The 22,234-nt window shown below is 37.9% G+C and overlaps 1 protein-coding gene across 1 annotated transcript in view; it reads right to left on the bottom strand.

Annotated features, from left to right (window-relative positions):
- Window positions 1–15,488: 15,488 nt before the first annotated feature.
- The window catches only part of UBE2D1 (ubiquitin-conjugating enzyme E2D 1), a 53,576-nt gene continuing 46,830 nt past the window's right edge, over window positions 15,489–22,234 (bottom strand). The window contains exons 5-7 of the mRNA XM_006831101.1: window positions 21,410–21,515; window positions 17,294–17,387; window positions 15,489–16,418 (exon numbers count right to left, since the gene is read on the bottom strand). Coding sequence (XP_006831164.1) covers window positions 16,373–16,418; window positions 17,294–17,387; window positions 21,410–21,515 — 246 coding nt within the window. The 3' untranslated portion in view covers window positions 15,489–16,372. The remainder of the gene's footprint in view (window positions 16,419–17,293; window positions 17,388–21,409; window positions 21,516–22,234) is intronic.

The raw sequence follows: 22,234 nt of genomic DNA on the forward strand, positions 1-22,234 counted from the left end.
CAAGTCGGGACTGGAGCTATTATTGTTTTCAAAGATAGGCCAAGAACTTGGAGCATGGGTAGGGGAGCTTATGCTGGGAACGGGGAGTGTCGCAGTTGCCCAGGTTTTACCAGTGGGCATGATTCAGTTAGTCTGTGTGGGACCCATGAATTTGCCTTTTTCTAACAAGTTCTTCAATTATAAAATGTTGTAAGGCAGGTAATCCACATTTAAAACAAATTTAATTTAAACGTCATCCTATTCACTGCCAATATCCTTGACATATTGAAGTTTGACATCCAGCCCTATTGAATGGAGGGGATGAGTCTTTACTAGTTGTGTGGAGACACAAGTTCGACTCCTAGCGCTGAAATTATTCTCTTTACCCTGAAGTGGGGCATCTGCTTCCTGAAATTGTTTCTCCCTCTTCAAATGAGGGTGATGGACTAGCTCTAAGAACCATGGACCAAAGCTCTAAGAACGCATGGCAGGTACACCTTAAGATGTTGATACACATTTATTTTCATTGGGAAAAAAAACTTGGAAAATTATTTTTGTGGGAGCAGAAAGCCTCATTTTTCCCCCTCAGAGTGGCTAATGGACTCAGATGAGGACACTGTTGTTTGCAGTCCACTGCTCATCATGTTGTTGTTAAGTGCCAAGGAGGTGGTTCCGACTCATAGTGATTCTGTATAAAGTTTCTGAGGCACGGCTGGAGAGTTTGAACCTCCGACCTTGCGATTCAAACCAACCTTATGGCTCAGTGCTTATCCTACAGAGCCACAGTGCTCATCATGCAGTTAGGAACCTATCTTAGTTATCTAGTACTTTCCTAATAAATATCACGAGTGGCTTTAACAAACACGTATTTTCATACATTTAGGAAGCTAGAAGTCAGAATTCAGGGTGACAGTTTTAGGGGAAGGTTTTCTGTCTTGTTGGCTTTGGGGGATGATCCTTGTCTCTCAGCATCTGGGGCCAAGCATTTCTTGCAGATCTCTGTATGTCTTCGCATTAATTTTGGTCTAGGAGGTTGTCAGCACAAGGACCCATGTCCAAAGGACTTGCTACCCTCCTGGTTCATCTTCATGTTAGTGGGTCCCTCTTTCTTTGCTCCCTTCTCTCTCTTTTTATCTGTTACAGGGTCAAAGGTGATGGGGGCCACACTCCAGGGAAACTTCCCTTACACTGGATCAGGGTTGTGACCTCATTAAGGTATTGCATGCCATCCTATTTCCCTTACATCTGATTGGCTGAGCACATTAAATCACAGCAGTGAAAATGATTACATGTTACCTAAATGGCAACTCACTGAAAATCATGGCCCAGCCAGTTTGATACATCTTCTGGTGGCTCACAATACAATCTATGACTGATCCCATATACCTCTTCAAATCTCATCTTAGTCATGAAATCCCCACTTCACCCCAGCGTCCTGTATATGAATAGCGTTTGCTAGATAGACCATGGGGTGAAAAGATGAATACGTAAACTAAAGATATCCAAGGTCCCCTAGAGCTTTTAAATTGCAGTTATTTCTGAGACCTCATTCCTCTTTTGCATAGCTGTCATTATTACAAAATTCTCACCAGTATAATATTCAGCTGAGAGTCTACTGCCTTTCTGTAGCCTTCAAATATTGGCCTTTTAGAACCACAAAGAACTAAGCCCACTTCTTTTTAGTGGTACCCACATAATTATACCACTTCCCTTTTCAGAGACTCTCAGGGTTGAAAGGGAACATGTAGGGTATCTGTTCAAACCTCACATCCTGTTATGGAAAAAAAAAAACAAAAAACAGGGCTAGTTTTTGAGTATCTACTATGTAGGATCCCTGGTGGGGCAGTGAGTAAAGTGCTAGGCTGCTAACCAAAGGTGTGTGGCTTAAATCTAAGCTGCTCTAGAGGAGAAAGATGTGACAGTCTGCTTCCTTAAATATTTACAACCTTGGAAACACTATGGGGCAGCTCTGCTTTGTCCTATAGGGTCTTTATGAATTGGAATGGATACATTGCCGGTGGGTTTTATACGTACTGTGTATGAGACCCCAAACCGAGATAAAAGACACCTTGCTCTCCCTCAAATCTAGTGGCAGAGGCAAAGAAGTAAACTATTACAATACAGTGTCAAGGCTGAAAGAAGTTTGGAGTAGAATTAGTTATAATTTAACTGATTTCTAAAATAATGTCCTTTATTTTTCTAGAATGCTTTTGGTTCTTTTGGATGCTGGACAGTTTTAACTTATTTTGAACATTTAAAAAATGTCCTTTTTGTGCTTATCATTGTGATTTTTTTTTTTAAGTTTTAGAAGTCTTATCAAGAACATGTGTTAATCAGACACTAACCTTCCTTAAAACTCATGTACATTAATGATCCTTTAATGCTAAATATGGTACTCACAAGAAGAACATAATGCCTACAAACTCAAACAGTTTTTAATCAATAAGCATATGGTTTCACTAATATTTGCTTTATAAAATAGGAAGACTTACAACCTTTCCCAGGGGTCTCTCCCTTTGCTTTATTTTGAAAGCCTCATTTAGCACCATGATTTCAACTTCCTGTTAATTCCTCATGCTTCCTATTTTGCATATCGAAGGGAGACCTTCTTTTAGTTCCATATTTGCACAAGCAACCATCTGCTGGACACATTTACCATCACATCCCGTAAGTTAACATAAGTACTATTGAGTCAGTTCTGACTCATAGTAACCCTGTACAGGGTTTCCAAGAAGTGGCTGGTGGTTTGAACCATCAACCTTGTAGTTAGCAATCCAGTGCTTATCCTACAGTGCTGCACTTCAATTTCAACATGCACTGAACAGAAATGACTGTCATCCCTCTCTTGAACTTCTCTCTGTATGAGGCACCAGTGTACCATTGAATCATCCAAGCCAACTGTTGATCTATTATCTTAGACTCTTCCCACTGATACTCCTCTATCAAACAACTGGTGAGGATTTGATTCCTTAACCCTTCTCGTATGTATTAGCTTTTCCATCCCAAGTGCTATTGCTCTGGCTCAGGGGTGTGCTAGTAAACTGACTAGTACCAGGCTGTTTCTGTGTGTCACTGGTTCTGGCTCAGCCATCTTTTCCCGAACTCAGATACAGGTTTCCCTGCCAATTTTTTTTTTTTTTTAATGCACTTCTCATTTATTCATTTACCCACTGAATATGTACTTAGTACTTTATTCCAGGAAGGCATATATGTCCGTATCTGACACCTTCAATAATGCCTATTACCCCCCAGAACCAAGTTCTCAAGTCCTCATATTTGGCATACAAGATCCCCACTGCGCTGCATGGACATGGTGTCTGCAGCAGTGAGCTCAAACAGCACAATAGTGAGGACTGTGCAGCACGGGGTAGTGTTTCATTCTACTGGGCATCATTTTGACCTGGAGCCAACAGGAAGCTACCTAACAAGAGTAGCAAATAGCTGTAGGGATGTTGTTAAGTGTCTTCAAGTTAGTTGCAACTCATAGCAACCTTGTATAGAGTTCCCAAGGAATGGCTGGTGAGTTTGAACTGCCAACCTTATGGTTAGGAGTTCACTGCTTATCTCACAGCATCATACCAGGCTTCCAGTTATAGGTATCTTGTTGTTATTGTTAAGTGCCATCGAGTCCATTCCTAATAGCAACCCTGTGTAAGGTTTCCAAGGAGCAGCTGGTGGGTTTCAACAACCGACCTTGTGATTAGCAGTACTGTGCTTATTCTACAGCACTATACTAGGTATGTTGTTGCTGTTGTTGTTATTGTTATATGCCATCAAGTTGGTCCCATCCCATAGTGACCCTGTATAGTGTTTCCAAGGAGCAGCTATAAGCTTGACCCCACTGACCTTGCAGTTCAAACAGACCTTGCAGTCTAGCACATTATGAATTATTTCCAAACAAAAAATCCAGTTTATATCACAGTTCTGTTATTACTTCTTAAATAACAAACATACATACATACCAGCATTGCTTTTCCTATTGAACAGTTCTTAACATTTCTTAAATTACTGATTTTTTATAATAAACACTGTGCTATGTGATGAAAAATTAAAACAACACATCCTTAGATTTGAATCATTCTTTAATGTTTTCAGAAGTTGAAATTTTTTATTTGATTGTGTGATCAAAGACCAAAGAACTAGACAGAGAAGGTATTAGAATCATCGTTCTTAATTTATGGATGAGAAAAACAAAGTTCCAATAGCCTAATCCATAGGTTGTAATTCTTAGTAAATTATAGAGGTGAAACTTCTAATTCATTGCCTTGTGTTTTTCTCACTATATCAGACTGTCCCTCAAACTCAGTTAACATACGACTTCATTCCAACCCTAAGTGTCTTCGTTGGGTCTTCTGTAATATATGAGCCTTACTTGGGACTTAGCATCTAACACTCTTAAGTTTTAATCATCATTTTTGTCTGTTTTTAATGCACATGTACTTATTTAGTCAGTAGATACTAAGCTGCTTGAGGATAAGAGTAGTATATTGAGCAAGACAGATGAATAAATAGATGGATAGATAAAAATGTGAGAGACTTAGCATCTGCACAAATTATTTATGCATAACTTTGGCTCCATAGTAAACAACAGCTACCAGTCAGACGTTTCATTTACCAACAGAAAGGACAGGTGGAAGCCATGTTCTCCAGGAACATACCCATGCAAATCATGATCCTGGCAAACTGAGAGCTGGGCACTGCTAAAGTATAAGGCAGTACCAATGAAAGGCAGCAGCCAGAGACCTAGATTATTTTCTATAAATATTGACATTAAAGGCATAATTAAAAAAACTATTCTTGAGAGTATGTAGTCTTTACTCAGGACCAGCCCTTTCAGTAATGAGGGTTTGGCTCACTCAACTATGACCAGCTGAGGTGCATATTGAAGACAAAGGGAAAACAGAATGGGTAATGGAAGAAGGTAGTTCTAAATACCAACCATGGGCACATGGCTAGTTGCAGTAATGAGGCCTATAATTGTGATGACTATTATTTTCCTTGTATGCCTGCTTCAAATACTTTTGCTCTGCTCATTTGTAAAACATAAGATATAAATGCGATCTGTCATTTAAAAAAAAAGATAATTTAGTCTTGCTTTTGTAGTTATAATGGATAAATAAGATATAACATAGATAATATAATACAGATTTCACAGTTACTCTTATGTATATATAAGGCATCTAGTCAAAATGTAGATTCTGATTCTCTATAATCTGGGGTAGAAATGCAAAATTTCAGCAGAGGGTGGAACCAAAATGAACCAGTTCAAAGGCCTATGAAAAACACAAACATATAATACGAATTCATTACGGTACTATAAAAAATTAAATTCAAATAACTATCTCAGTTTATCTTTCCTCTAAATGAAGACTTCAATAAACTATATAGGTAGAAAGTTACATGTATAATTTTTTTCTTCAAATCATTTTCATTTACTTCACTACACTGAAGTTTGCCTTTAAAATCAGTATTTAAAAGTAAGGGAGGGACATCTGATTATTCAGTAATGCTTGTTAGTAATCTCATACATGAGCCCTGGATATCCACAGACAAATGTAAAAACCTTCCCTAAAAGCAGAGACTGTAAATTCCAAAAAGCCAAGTCCCCCCCCACCCAAAAAAAAAAGCTAAAGAGGATAGAGAGAAACACTGTAAACCGATGATATATGGAGGGGATAATAATCAATGTAATGAAACAAACTATATGAATGGTTGAATGTGAAGCTGATGATGTGCCCTGTAAACTTTCACTCAATCCAAAATAAAAACATTTAATAAAAATAAAAAAATAAAAAATAAAAAGTAAGGGAGGGAGGGAGAGCTATTGCTAAAAACTAGAAATACAGAAATAAATTAGAAAGACCTATTGCAAGTTACCTATTGCAAGGAATCCTGGTGTGGCACAGTAGAATCAGCACTGGATTGCGAACCATAAGGCCAGCAGTTCAAACCCAGCAGCCAGCTGCTCCTCGGAAACCCCATATACAAGGGCTCTATGAGTCGGAACAGACTTGAAGGCACTTAATAATATTACAAGTTACTACTAACCAACTTCCCAAATTAATGTATGAATTCTTTCTCAACCAGAGCAGCCTTAATTAATAAGAGCATATCAGAATTATTTTTAGCAGTTGCTGTTGCAGCATTATGCAAAATAAATACAGCTTTTCTATTTTAAGGCTGGTTCTATGAATCAGCAGGATGGGAGGACAAGCAAAAAGACAGCTATAATTGTATGCAAATTAATTTAAAATAAAAACAAAATGAAGTCATATTACAGGATATTACCAAAAGCTGACTTAAAGAGTATCAGAAATCCAGAATGATTATATCAGTTAAATAATGCTGGCAGTAAGACAGGGTAACTAACCTAATGTGCTTGCCTTCATATCATTGTAAAGCACTCAGCAAATACAAAAAATATAATGTACTGCTAATTGCATGCCACCTGCTTTACATACATTATCTCCAAACCTCTCATAAATTCCATAAGGTCAGTATTGTTTTTATTGTACTGGAATAAAAACTGGTATTTAGAGCAGTATATGTAGAAGTATAACCCTCAGTGCCATCTTGCAAATAAAAATCATTCCTACTTCTGAATCCCCAGTTTGCAGTTACGATTTACCCTTGACTTTATGTAGGTGTAATGTAGGGAAGTCAGTCACGAGGTTGCAGCCCTCTATAAGCATCAGTCACGTTCCATTGTTTCTTTTCTACCCCTACAAATTTTACTCATTCTTGACTTCTTTGACTCATCAACATATTGTGAAAATAGCATCTTAAATTTCTTTATATGCCCATTCATTCAAAAACATTTTACAGGCTTACAGAAAACATGGGGTTACCATGAGTCAGAATCAACTTGATGGCGATACTCACATCTGAGTGGGTGTGCGTGCATAAAACAGTTGTGGGATAATACACACAAAATTGAGCTTAATGGTGACTGCATCTGAGCATTCTATGAGTGAGTGGGTAGTAGTCACTTATTTTATATAGATTTGTAGCATTGTAATTTTCTCAAAATGAATCAGTAATATTTACCTTTTGTAATCATTTTTAAAGGAGCTCTGGAAGCGTAGTGGTTCCGAATCGGGCTGCGAACCTTAAGGTCAGCAGTTTGAAACTATCAGCCGTTCCATGGGAGAAAGATGAGGCTCTTTGCTCCCGTAAAGATTTACAGCCTCAGAAACCCTGTACAGGTTCGCTATGAGTCGGAACCGACTCCACGGCACACAATAACAACAATCATTTTTAAGTCAGTCCTTAGTAAAGTTCTGAAAATACAAAGATGACTACAGAATGATCCGTTTAATCTGCCTGGAGAGGAGGGGAAGGTGTCTCGGTAGTTGACATTTGAACTGCCTTTTCCAGAGAAGAAGAGAGGAAGTGCTTTCCAGAAAAAGGACACAGCGTATACAAGTCACACATACATGAGGGCATGTAGTCTTCAAGAAATGATGTAGGGCCTACAGGAAAAATGTAAAACATGGGCAGAATGACTGTTACTACAAGAACAAGCAACATGCTTGCCCAGAAAACATCAAGGCAAGTGGTCGGGTCCTCTCAGAGAAAACCCCCTTCCAAGACTAAGATCAGTGGGAATACACGCTGTGATTGGTGACCACGCTCGACACCGATAAGGGGAAGTAAGGGAAAAACAGCAATGAAGCGGTGAGCTAAGCCCTGCAACGTTCAATAGACATGTAAACCCGGGTGAAGACCGGGTGGGCCAGCGGTGTGGCAAGACCTGGGGACTCTTGGGCCAAGAGTCAGTGACATAGCCACGGAGGACTAGAGTGGAGAGTGAAGCTTCCAGCTGAAAAGAAGAGAGGACATATGCATAAGAATACCCACACTTGCAGATGATACCTACTTGTCCTGGCTTCAATGACTGGATGATCAGAGCTCAACCAGGAGTAAAAAGAAGAGGGAAAAGAAAAAAAAAAAGTATGTTCATACAATTTGATGAACTTGACCCACACCTATGGAAGCAGTAGCTCAAAAGAGGGAGCAGGCCCTTGCAGCAAGAATCATTCCCACCTCTCCTACACACAGAGTGGACAGGGATGGGCAACTTGGACATTGGCTACCCAAAAAGGGGGATGGGGGGCTACAAAGGCAAGAAGTGACTGGCTTACAAGCTTTCAAGAGGGAACCTAGAACCAAAGGGCCTGGAGAAAGGTAGAATCTCCAGTGAGTAGTGTTCAATCTGTCTAGGTGGCGCTGATGCAATGAAATCCAGATAGGTCTCTGAGATACAATAGTGAATAATTGTTATCAGGACTGACTGTGAGGGTTGGAAATGTAAAGGAAGACATTTTATAGCAAGGAGGGGAGTGATTAACTTTTCAGTCTAGGAGCGGAGGTCCCTGGGACCGTCAAGGGAGAGGAGCAGAGAGCGGGACCCTACCCAGAGAAGCAATGATTCCTGAAATGGAGCCAAAGATGATGATGTGGAGCGATGGAGCAGCTGGAGACTTTAGATCCAGAGAGGGAGAGGGTGTGTGCTGAAGACCTGAGGGGCACGGGGGAAGGATTGCATGGAGGGGATTGTAACCATGGCAATGAGACGATATACGATGGAATGAATGTAAAAGTAATATTCTACCATGTAAACTATCACATAATTCACAATAAATCATTAAAAAAAAAAGAAAAAGAAAAATGATGTAGGGGAAGAAGTGGTAGGAGGGAAACTTAAAAAGATTGGATAGGGTTAGGCTGTAAAGTATAAGCTAAGAGTTTGTTAGCAAATAAGTTTTTTTTTTAGCAAATTAGAAGCATAATTTAACTTTTTTTTTTTTGTAAATCCCTTTGGTGGTGGTTGTTGTTAAGTGCTGTCGAGTCGGCTCCGACCCATAGTGACCCTGTACAGAGTTTACAAGGCTGTAAATCTTTACGGGAGCAGAAAGCCTCATCTTTCTCCTGCGGAGCATCTGGTAGTTTCGAACTGCTGACCTTGCGGTTCACAGCCCGATTCGTAACCACTACGCTACCAGAGTTCCTTAAATCGCTTTGGTAGTAACATAAAAATAATGGGAGTGAAGAGACTTAAACGAGATCGATCAGTTAGGAGGCTATTGATCCAATTCAGGAAAAAATCGAGAGAGACTCTGAACTGAGTTCCATGGTTCACACTCAGTGCCCTGGAGTCGGTTCCACTCATAGCGACCCTGTATAGGGTTTCCAAGGGACAGCTGGTGAGTTTGAACCTACAACGGACCATGCTGTCAGTGTTCATTCTGCAGCACCATACCAGGAGTCCATGTTGTTGTTGTTGTCAGGTGCCATCGAGTCGGAACCGACCCATAGAGACCCCATGCACAGCAGAACAAAACAATGTCCGATCCTGGACCAACCTCACTACACTTGACGCCATCAATGATGTCACCTGGCTGATCCATCTCGTTGGGGGTCTTCCTCTTTTTCTCTGACCCTCCACCTTACCCAGCATGACATCCTTCTCCAGCAACTGTTCTCTCCGGACAATGTGTCCAAAGTATGAGAGACGAAGCCTAACCATCTTGGCCTCCAAGGAGCACTCTGGTTGCACTTCTTCCAAAACAGATCTATTGGTTCTTTTGGCAGTCCATGGCACTTTCAGTATTCTCCTCCAACACCACAAATCAAAGGCATCAATTCTTCTATGATCTTCCTTATTTACTGTCCAGCTTTCTTATCCATATGAGGTTATTGAAAATACCATGGCTTGGGTCAGGTGCACCTTAGTCCTCAGGCTGACATCTCTGCTCTTCAATACTTTAAAAAGTTCCTGTGCAGCAGATTTGCCCAATGCAATACGTCGTCTGATCTCTTGACTGCTGCTTCTGCGAGTGTTGATAGTTGATCCAAGAAGAATGAAGTCCTTGACAACCTCAATCACTTCTCCATTGATAAGAATGCTGTTTATTGGTCCAGTGGTGAGGATTTTTGTTTTCTTTACATTGAGTTGCAATCCATACGTAAGGCTGTGCTCTTGGATCTTCATCAGTAAATATTTTAAGTGCTTTTCATTTTCAACAAGCAAGGTTGTATCATCTGCATATCTCAGGTTGTTAATAAGTCTTCCTCCAATCCTGATGCCACGTTTTCCTTCATAGAACCCAGCTTCTTGTATTATTTGCTCAGCGTACATATTGAACAAGAATGGTGAAAGAACACAACCCTGTCACACACCTTTCCCAATTTTAAAACATTCAGTGTTCCCATGCTCTGTTTGAACAAGTGCCTCTTGGTCCAGGTACAGATTTCTCAGAAGTACAATTAAGTGTTCTGGAATACTCATACTTCTCCATAGGCATTTCTAAATAAAACCTGAAGGATTTGTGATTTACCAAGAGTATCTTTACTTCCAGGACTCTGGGATGGTTGTTATTAAGTGCCGTTGAGTGGATTATGACCCATAGCGACCCTGTATAGGGTTTCCGAAGAACAGCTGGTGAGCTTGTTAAATAAAGGAGTCCTCTTGTGGGGCTGAGTGTTAATGCACTACACTGCAAGGTTAGTTTGAACCACAAGGTCAGTGGTTCAGGCGCACCAGCCTCTCCTTGGAAACTCTATACAGGGTCACTATGGGTCTGAACTGACTGGCCTACACTTAATAAGCAAATGCTTTCATTGTTATTACTTAGCAGTTCAAAAACATACTGACTTTTCCCCAAAATCCCCATACCAAACCTATTACCAGGGTGTCAATTCAAACTCCTAAGACAAAGTAGGGTTTCCAACACCGTAAATCTTTACAGAAGCAGGCAGCCTCATTTTCCATAGCTGCCAGGTGAGTTTGAACTGCCCCAGCCTAACACATGATCCACAGCACCATCACGGCTTCACCTCCAGCGAATTTGCCATCTTGTCATATCCTCTCACTAACAGCAGAGGCATTTACATTTGCTTCTACTTTGTTTGATTTCCACTATTTTAATACCTTCCCTACAGAAAACAAGCCACTGCCATCCAGTCAACTCCAACTCATAGTGAGCCTTCTTAACTAGAGGGAAAAGCCTCCTCTTTCACATATGGAGGCCAATGATATTGTGGTTAACAGTCCAGTGTTTAACCTTATAGCACCAATAAGGCCCACTGCAGTATGTCAGGTAAAATCCTATGTATTTTCCAAGGCCCAGTTCATTCATTTATTCAGTAAATATTTGAGGAGGGGGAGATCATTCTCTAGATAAGACACTTATTTTGAGGGGTGGGAAATATAACACCAAATGTGGGTGAAGTGTGCACAGCTTGGCCAATATAAATGATGTCACTAAGAAGTATACAAAAAATTTCTACACAAGTTATTCAGTGACATTACATTTTTTCATAATGTGAAAACATTCTCACTAATTGCATTCTAGTTGTTACATTTCTGGTGTTCCAGTTTACTCAAGATAATTCAAAACTTTTTGCCCAGGTAGCAAACGTATACATGAAGAAATCTCCAAAATACTCCAGTACCCACCCTCAGCCTAGGACCTTAAGTATTATGGAATAGAAAAGCCATTATCTAGTTTTAACATCCTCGTGGCACTTAAATTCTGTTCCTTTCTTTGAGTTCTTGGAATAAGAAATCTTAAAGGGCAAGATAAAGGTTGTGTGGTGGATGGGGTAAGGTTCCCCAATTGAATTCTCACAGGCCAGTCCTTGCTGTCCTCAAAGAATAAGCAGGTACACTGCCTTGATGGACAAGAATTCCTTTGAGCAATTTTCTTTGCCCTTTTTCTCCCCAATGCAGTTTTCCTAGAATTTCTTCATAATAAGCCTCTGTGATCATCCCATGTACTTCAATAAAACCCATCAAGATTACTCCTTTGGAATCCAAAAATACAATCACCATAACATTCTGAGCTGACCTCTCTGCCTTGAACGTAACTGGCCCAGCAGATCCCTGTGGAAGCCACTGTTTTGCTTGCATTATTTTTGGAAGGCACCAAATGAGATAGACAGGCATAATACTGAGATAACTTGTCTGCAGCCACCCACCAATAGCAGAGACATGTTTAGATACATTTTATATGGAATAAACCCATGCATGTATGAACTGGAACTCTGGACTTCTGGTGTGGCACTGTGGGACAATGTACTAGACCCCAAGGTTGGTGTGAACCACAAGGTCGGCAGTTCCAACTCGCCAGCTGCTCCTTGAAAACTCTATACGGGGTCACTATGAGTGGGAATCGACTTGATGGCACATAATGGCAGCAATGCATCATCTGATTCATGGCAAAGTTGACACGCAGTACGGTGAAAGAAGAGTCTTCGCAGTGAGTGATGCTGAGGCAACCAAATCCATACAGGGGGGGAAAAAAAGCCCCCTCAGAATATATTTCACTGCTGGAGTGAGAGTTCATGCTGTTTACCCTTCAAAAGAACACAGGGCACCTACATATGGCTCCCTCTTGCCTCTACCTGGTGTCTCTTTTCTCCTTACTGATCTGAGGACTGTGTATCCTTGCCACGTCACTGGAAAAATCTTAGCCATGACTGCAACCATATGATGAGCCCTGAGAGACCGCCTAGTGATACACCAAGTGAGTGGGTGGTCATACTGCCAAAACCAGCGGTGTCACCTGTGTTTTTTATAATATTTAAAGTAAAAGTTCTTATTTAAATATTTCCTACATAGCTCATAATGTGCAAGTATGCAAATGTGTTTTCAACACTAGTGAGATTGTAACACAACTTTTCCTATCAAGTAAGCTATATGTGGAAAGCATACGTCACACCTTACCCACGTGACAGTACCCTCATGAGGTGTGAAGGGCACACCATTCCCACTATCACTACAAGACCTAAGAGAATGCTAAAAGATGATTTTATAAAAAGGGATCTTATTATACAAAATACTCCAGCATCTAATATTTTTAAGTTCATACTCCTTTTTCCTACTAGTTTATTTAAAATTTGATTCTACATTCTTATAGTATAAAAAGCTAATAGAAGTAGAACTTTAAATGTTAACACAAGTGACGTAGCATTTATTAGACAATCACCAAGACACTACTGCATTGAGAGTTGTTTCTAAAACCAAACGTATCAGCTGCCTATAAATTCTGTTATCAACACTACTGAAAAAAAGTATCAATTACTTTCTAAGAAGAGATTGCAGATATTAACACCCCCTCCAAAAAAAAGGAATAGGAATAACTAGTTATCTACACATGGCAATTTTTATAAGGAAAATTAAATGATGAACCTCTATCTGATATTGTGCAGTAACAAGTCAGTGCAGTAAGAGAGAAGTATTATAAAAATACTTTGAAAAATAATCTGCATTACACTTTAGGACTATTACATTGTGATGAAACCTCCGCTTTGCTTTAAAGATAATTTTTTTTGAAAGTCTTGTAGCTAATAAAGTGATCAAACTGAATTTTTTAAAATTCAGATTTCTGTTAATGTTTTATCACATAATAAACTAAAAAAATTTGAAGTATACTCTATTGTCTCTTAATAGATTAAATCCAACAATTTGAATATATTTAAGCTCTACTTACATATGACCACACTAAATCACAGCTAATCATAGCTTCCATGACTGGTCCTAACAAGAATGAGTTAGAAGACTAATGATTCTACCACAAGGTCAAATTTTAAAGCATCATCAATTGGACTGGACTGGACTTTTGAGTCCAGTTCAGACTGACTCCCAATGAATGAATAGTCATGACATAAAAGATGCTCTTTTAATCCATGAGGGATATTAAATCTCCCAGTCCTTCTATCTCAAAAGATAGAATTGTGAGAATGGAATCTTGTTAAATACCAATGACTGAATCACACATAAAAAGACAGATTCTGGTAAAATAATAAAAGAAATGTACAACTACAATATGGCATTTTTCTCATTAATTTTGAGAGAATTCATTTAGATATTAAACTCTCAGGGCTGTGCTCATGCTGTGTTCACTAAATAATAATTCCCCCTATTGGAGTTCCTGGGCGAAGGTAAGTGGTTACACATGGTTAACATGGGCAGCATATGTGCAAAGCCCAGGCTTGAGAATTCCATGTTATGGAGATAGTAGGAGGGATGGGGGAGGGGTGGGAACAGTTGCCCTCACAACCTGTCTGTATCACTGATTTTTTTTTTTTTGTATGTGGCAATTATAAACATCTGAATAGTTTTCAAGTATACCTTGAAGACTTCAGGACTTCAAGAGGAGGGGATCCTAAGTCTCCAACAAGTTATTGAGTTCCTTCATTCCAACGAGACCCTTAAATTAACACTCAATTGATAAGGCCCCTGATCTTGAATTGAGTTTTAAAAGGTAAATGATATTCTTTTTATAGAATTAAGCAAAAAATAATATAGTCAAATAATGCAAAATTAATATACCCAAATAAGCGATCAGCCTGATCATTACACCACCACTGTGCTCTGGACTGATGATGAGAGCTTGTGCTCACATCTCAGTAGACTATACAATTCAACCATAAGCAAAGGCAAACAATGGCTAGGCAGGTTTCAAAGATTTTAATTTTGTTTTTATTTTAAAAAGACACTTTCAAAAATAAACGTCATACAAATGAAAGCTTAATAGTGAACGATATTCAAGGGCAAAATTCCTTGATTATTAAAATGTACTAAGTATATAAAACTAATGATGTTCAAAATCAGGGCAAATGTAGTTTATAATAATATGTCTCATGATATGACTGTTTAAGATATATCTTATATGAGTTACTTTTTTAGTTTGCATTTTCTTAAACCTTAATTTCTTAGTTCATTTAAATGACTTCATATTCATTAATAAAAATCATGGCATATATTCTAACAACAGGTTAATTTGTACCTTAATACTAATGAACCTAGGTAAAACTTAAAGGTTTTGTTAACAACGCCATTAATCAAGAGATTCTTACACAGTTATACAACCAATCCAATAATTGGAAGAGCTACAACTGTCCTTAAAAATGAAGTTCATTCAAATTTGATAAGCAAGTAAAAATTATAGAGATGTAATTTTTTTCCCTTTTAAAACATGAGAAATTTCTTGTTTTCTTTAGAAGTTGTAATAACTTGCTACCTTAAAAACAAAGGGAAGCATTGTTTTAGTGTTTTCTTTATAGCTTCTATAGTTAAAAAAAAAAAAAAAAAGAGAATGTTATCATTCAAATTATGATGGCATTAGAATCCTATTTTATAAGTTCCAGTTTAAAATTTTTTTAACAAATATGCTAATTGCATCTAGAGGGCATTTTAATTAACCTAGCAATTGTTTTAGATGATATTTTCTTCGGTATGCATGACACTGCCTTATACTCATTTCATTAGTGAATTCATGTGACCCAAGATGATCCCCAAACTCACTCTAAACGCTCCAATCTAACAACAAAGCAGTGCATATCACCTTGTAGATTGATAATTTAGCCACCAACCTAAAGCAAACGAACCTGCCCAATCAACAGTGATTACGCCAACACAACAGGCCCTGCTCTCACAAGTTGGAATTAATTTTCATGCAAAATTTTAATAGAGTTTTGATGCTTACTTATAGCTAAAGTAAAATTAAATTGTTTTCTCATAAGTAATGAAGACAAGTAGTAGAAAAAGCATTTTATTTATATGGAAAAAGCTACATTAAGATCTGTAAAAGGTGTCAATATAATATTGCCTATACAGAAAAAAAAAATTCAAATGTGAATAGCAACAAATAAAAGTTACACATTTTCCTACTTAGCAGTGCAATTAATTCACATTGCAATAACGTTCAGTCAAGTATAACAAAATTAAAACAAGTGTTTCTCCATAATCAGTATATTGAGAATTACAGTGTAAAGATCATTTCAGGTTTCAGAAATCATCCATCAATCTACAGAGTATCCTAAGACAAAGGAGACAGATAGTTAATTCATTTAATTATTAGCTGTTGAGTTTCTTCAATACTGTTCACAGGAAAAAAAAGTAATGAGTGGACACACATAGTAAATAGAATATATTTTGTCTATACAGTAAAAAAATACAAATTATAAAGTGAGCTAACAAAGAATGAGATCTGAAGACAGATTTATAAAACTGACGACATCTTAGACAACACATACAGTATTTTTCATGTAAAAACACCTAGTTTCAGCAAAAAAATAATTTGGTTGCTTTTCAGCTGCATTGTAGATCTTGTAAGCTGAAGATGCAGATGTCCAGGTATCTTAAAATCCACAATAAATGTCCTTCTCAATGCATACAAAAATGGTACCTGCTCTTGTCACAGTCTTGTGGGCATTTTTGGAAGTTTGTTTTGTCTTGCTTTTCAGAAACACATTTAAAACAGATAAAAATCAAAGGGTCTCATGGTACACTGAAACAGTAAACAGTGCTCAATTTACTGCTAATATTGGGAAAAAGAAAACTAGATTTTACAGTACTCTGGTATATATGAAAAAAATTTTGAATTTACATTGCATATTTCTGAGTCCATTCTCTTGCATGTCTGTTGTATCTGTAGGTATACAAAAGGAATACATACAAATTTCATCATTTAGAAACATCTTACTATATGAAACTGCATATTCTACATTTTTATGCTCAATTACAATAATCCCATACATAACAGTTAGTGGGGTCAATGAGAGTCATGATTAAAACAGTAAACAAATGGGTTTTTTAAATCATGGGTTTTTAGGGGTTTCTCTACAACCTATATGAAAATCTACCTAAAACATAAACAACAAAATGGAGAACTCAATTCTAATAGAAACGCAAGAAAGACAACTCTGAAAGGGCATTATCTGCAAACTGCAAAATGAATTATGTTATCAGCAAAATGAAACACCTTGAAAATTAGGTCAGGTGAAGGGGGGTGGAGGAGGGAGGCTTAGAGACAAATTCTTTTCCTGAGAAAAGATAAGGAACACAATATACAAATACCTTTCCCATGATTAACTCATTTCATTTTTAATTTACCATCGATAATCATAGTTGTCCTCCATTAAAAAAAGTGCAGTACTAAGCAAATAAGTTAATTTTAAATATTAAAGGATTAAACAGTAAACGGGAAACAAAAAAATACGTATTTAATAAAAACTATTGTTGTCACTGTTATTAAGTGCCAATGATTCAGTTCGGATGCATAGTGATCTCGTTTTCAAGGAGCAGCTGGTAAGTTTGAACCACTGACCTTGTGGTTCAAAACTGCCCTTGAGGTCCAGTGCTTTATCCCACAGTGCCACAAGTAGAGTTAGAAACGTTTATTCCACAGAAGCATAATAAGCATAATTAAGTGTACTTAAATATACTGATAATCCTCTTAAAATGTTTTAGCAAACTACATAGAAATATACTCCAACAGAAACTATTATACAGATAAACACTTACTTTTCTTTGTCTGATTTATAGATTTGGGCAATATCTGGTACTAAGGGGTCATCTGGATTAGGGTCACAAAGTAGAGAACATATGGATAATAATACTAGATTTAAAAGAGAACAACATCACATTAGATAAATCATCTTTTTATTTTATACACATGTGAAAACAATTTCACCGAATACAGGTACTAAACTTATAAAGAAAACATAAAATTAAAAGAACTGTTATTGACTAAATTTTTACACTAATTTCGGTTGGCAATATGTTTAATTTTTTAAATTAAATTCTATTGCAACTTTGATTTGAACAATGTGAGCCTCTGTAGTACCTGTTGTTGTTGGAGTTACAGAGTAGAACTGTTCCACAGGCTTCTTGACTGTAATCTTAATGGGAGCACATCAGCAGGCCTTTTCTTCCACGTTAGCTCTGCGATTTAACTACCTAGCCTTAGGTTAGCTGTCCTGCACAAATTGTGTGTTCCACCTAGGGACCTAAAATAGTTATTAACAACCTTTAAACTCAAGCATTCTCTACAAAAAATATTTTTTTAGATAATGAACACATGACCCAAATGGTATGTACGGTACATGATTGAAAACTTTTCCGACTGGTATGCTAATTAATTTTAGATGTTTCTTATAGGTACACTTTTATATCTTAATGCAAAACTGTCTATTTCTTTTTCTAATTCAATACAGAGAGTCTACGAACTAATCAATTCAAGGCAAAGCAACGAAATTACCATTAGTATTCCAAACCATTTGGAGATCATGTTCATGTGCCGCTTCACTTTAGGTTATTGTTAGTTAGACTGTCAACAAAGAAGGGAGACTTCTACGATTTGTTCAACAAATCTTTGTTTGTCCATGTACCTTACTGGTATCACATACACTTAACAATAATGTGATGAGCTATCTCTAAATAACCTGCATACATCGCAATATAAGTGAACAATTAAAAACATTTCTTGTTTCCTACTTTAGGTCAAAATATAAATGGAAACAACTATACTTTTTAGAAAGAGACCTAAGTATCTGCAATAGAAGGGAACAAGAATTCTAATTCCTCATTTGGCTGCTTCAATTGTATGTCAACACTTCTGAAGCGGTATGTGGAATCCTTGGAACAACTTTCCATATCCACTCTCTTCTGCTATCTTCCCCTGTATGTTTTCCTACCCTTTTTTTAGTTCAAAACTGGGTTATGTATAGTAGAGTTGACTCTTAAACGGTACAGGAAGGGTGTGATAATGGCTAATGAAAAAAGTAAATTTTACTCATCTTCCTTACCTTCCCTACCTGCACTGAAATTTCAAGCCTTATAATATTAAACCAACAGGGTAGGTTTTCTGGTATAGCCTTTTGATTTTACCTCCAGAATGCTTCTAGAGACAATGTCCATGATAAAAAAGCAGAAGAAAACATATTTGAAATAGAGAAAAGTAAAATATGTGTTAAAAAATGAGTGCAGTATGAGGGAGCATTATAAAACAAACAAGAATGAAATTCCTTATTTCCCATGTTAGACACCATGAGCCACTTGCCCTGACTTTACTATCATAGACAAACCAAATGTTTTAAGATAAGGAACTGCTCCAAAGGGTTTCTGAGGCTTTGCATGTTGACACAGCACACTGTCTCAGCTGGCTCCTGCAGAATGCATGATGGACTCAAACGTCTCAGTCAGCATTTCAATCACTGCACCATCAGGACCCCTTCATAGTGACCCTGTTTTGGGTTCTGACCCATAGCAACCCTGCATAGGGTTTTCAAGGAGTGACTGGTGGGTTTAAACTGCTGATCTTATTGTTTGTTGTTGTTGTTAGGTGCCATCAAGTCGGTACTGACCCATAGCAACCTTATGCACAGCAGAAGGAAACACTGCCCAATCCTGGGCCAACCTCGCTACTGTTGCCATGCTTGAGTCCACTGATGCTGCCACTTAGCCAATCCACCTTGCTGGGGGGTCTTCCTCTCCTTTTCTGACCCTCCACCTTACCTAACATGATATTCTTCTCCAGAGATTGGTCCCTCCTGACCATATGTCCGAAGTATGATAGATGAAGTTTGGCCATCCTGGCCTCTAAGGAGCACTCTGGCTGCGCTTCTTCCAACACAGATCTGTTGGTTCTTTTGGCAGCCCATGGCACTTTCAATATTCTCCTCCAACACCATAACTCAAAGGCATCAATTCTTCTACAGTCTTCCTTATTCACTGTCCAGCTTTCGCATGCATATGAGGTTACTGAAAATACCATGGCTTGGGTCACCTTATGGCTAGCTGTCCAGTATCTATCCTACAGCTCTACAATCCGGATGTAACCCTATTATTATGTGCTGTCAAGTTGGGTCTGACTTGCAGTGACCCTGTATAGAGTTTACAAGGAGTGGCTGGTGGGTTTGAACCGCTGACCTTGCTTTTCAAACTGACCTTGACGTCTAGTGCTTATCCTACAAGTGCCACACTAGGAATCCAATGACCCTTTGGTTTGGTTGTTTATGTGCCATGGAGTCGTTTCCGACTCAGTGAGTCTGTACAGGGTTTCTGATGTTGTAAATCTTTACGGGAGCAGAAAGCCTCATCTTTCCCCCATGGAATAGCTGGTAGTTTTGAACTGCTGACCTTGAGGTTCACAGCCAGATTTGTAACCAGTACGCTACCAGAGCTCCTTACAGTGACCCTAGTTGATAGTATATTAAAATCCTTATCTTACATAGGAGGCAACTGAGGCTGCTTGAATTCTTAAAGGACAACATTTCCAGAAGCCAACAATACTAATTATTCTCTATAAAAAGCTACCAATGTCAGGAGACAAGATAAGTGCTGCTCAGCATCTGGCAGCCTGCCATTTCTTGTATAAGTACTTAGCTGATTATGCCAAATGGCTTGCATTTCATGACACCGATTCCAGGAAAGAGTGTATTAATTTGAATAAATTCTCTCATATAGGCTCTTTCATACAGCTAGTGCACAAGAGTTATACATGTGAAAGATTTAAAAAGGAACCTAAAATTTACATGAACATTTTAGAAGAATGTCTTAGGTCAGAAACAATGTACTTCACAAATAGACCGCAGAACTATTATTAACCTAATATTTAAGACAATTATGATGGTTGACCCTGATCTTATAGATACCTTGTTGTTGCTGTTAAGTGCCATCGAGTCAGTTCTGACCCATAGTGACACTATGTAAGGTTTCCAAGGAGTGGCTGGTGAGCTTATACTGTCGTCCTTGAAGTTCAAATGACTTTGCAGGACGGTGCATTCACTCACAGCCTTATGCCCCTTAGCACTTCCAAAAAACATGCTACACCTTCAGGTAGTATTTATTTTTAGACGGAAAGAATTGATCATGGATTCACCCATAATCCTTCAAGAGATATAATTTTCTTATATTCTATAAAAAAGGACAGCTAAAACTAGTTACTTTAGGGTAGATACTTGTAACCCAATCTGTATTTTCCAAAGGTCAGGTTTTCTTCTGTTAGAAAAATAAGACACAAATTAAGAGTCCTGGCATAGCAAATAGTTTTGGCTAGTAAGCAGAAACGGCTTCAGATGGCCTATATACACATCTGTTAACTGAGCAAAGAACCAGTGTTCCACATGGTGAAAGGTAAAGATCAGCGGAGACTGTGCCAGCCAGTCATTACAGTGATACTGCTGATTACTCAAGGTTTAGATGTACATGTTACATGCACTGGTACTACACTAAAATATAAAGTGTCCCCATTTTTAATTATTTATTGTATTGGCCAAATTTCATTTTTCTTCTTGGGGAAGTATATCAAATGTAAAGCCTTATTCATTATGCCAATTAATGAGTGAACAACTGGTGCTAAAATCTTATTTTGACATCTGTCTCTTACTTTCTCTCTCTTTTTTTTCTAGCACTAACATTTTCAGTTTCTTATAATATTATGACTTACATTTTGCCCATCAGCTCCCCTAAGCTAACTGGTAAGAGACAAAGAATAACAGGAGCTATAGAAGAAAATGCAAATCAAGACATGAGAAAACAGATTTAAAAAAAAAAAAAAAACTTTGCTCCCTAGATACTTGCCCTGCATTTTGTATCTTGCTGCTATAAGCTCAGTATAAATCTAATAAATCAAATTACCTTTTGATACAGTCAGAGCTGGTGACCACTGTGACCTCAGGATATCGAGACAAATACTTCCATTACTGTTTATGTTTGGATGGTAAATTTTTGTTGTGAAAGCAATCTGCACGTAAAACAAACACATACACAAAAAATGTGACAATCCATGAAGTAGGAACAAAACCAAACCAATTTGCTCGGGAAAAATGTCCTGAGCTTTACATGATCTTAGAGGCAAAATGTACTGAACCACTGAATGAGCATCCACTCTATGTAACGTACAGTTCTAGGTCTTGGCATTGTGAAAGCAAGTTAAGTCGTTCTCCCTCAGCTCTTCCTCAAGGGACTCGGGAGTCTTTTGGAAAGTGTAATGAATAGTGTTCAGTAGCTGGTGTGGACTGGGTGAACAGCATCTGAAATAATTAACCCTGGCTTCCTTCATGCCTCAGAGTAATCCTTTCTTAAATTGATTTTTCATGAGACCTGAAGTGAATCCTAGATCTAAAAATGCAGTGCCAACTCTGCTTTGCAAGGGAAAGTTTAAAGACCTCTGTTTGTTACCCACCCTAACAAAGCTAGCAAAAAGCTTAATCTTCTTTCCAAAGGAAGTGGTATCATTTCACATAAGTGTTAATTGTTTTAAAAATCTAAAATAATTATTTTCTGACAGAAACTTAAAACTTTTTCCCTTCTTTGTTTCCTATTTAAATCTAATCCAAATTAAATTTAGTAAGAATATTTTTATCTCTCCCAACACGCCAAACAAAAGGGAATGTCATATTTGCTTTAATTTCTCCAAAGTAACAGAGCATGGCAGGTGTTCAACAAGTGTTCATTGGACAC

The sequence above is a fragment of the Chrysochloris asiatica genome, unplaced genomic scaffold (genome assembly GCF_000296735.1).
Source record: "Chrysochloris asiatica unplaced genomic scaffold, ChrAsi1.0 scaffold00003, whole genome shotgun sequence".
Lineage (NCBI taxonomy): Eukaryota > Metazoa > Chordata > Mammalia > Afrosoricida > Chrysochloridae > Chrysochloris > Chrysochloris asiatica.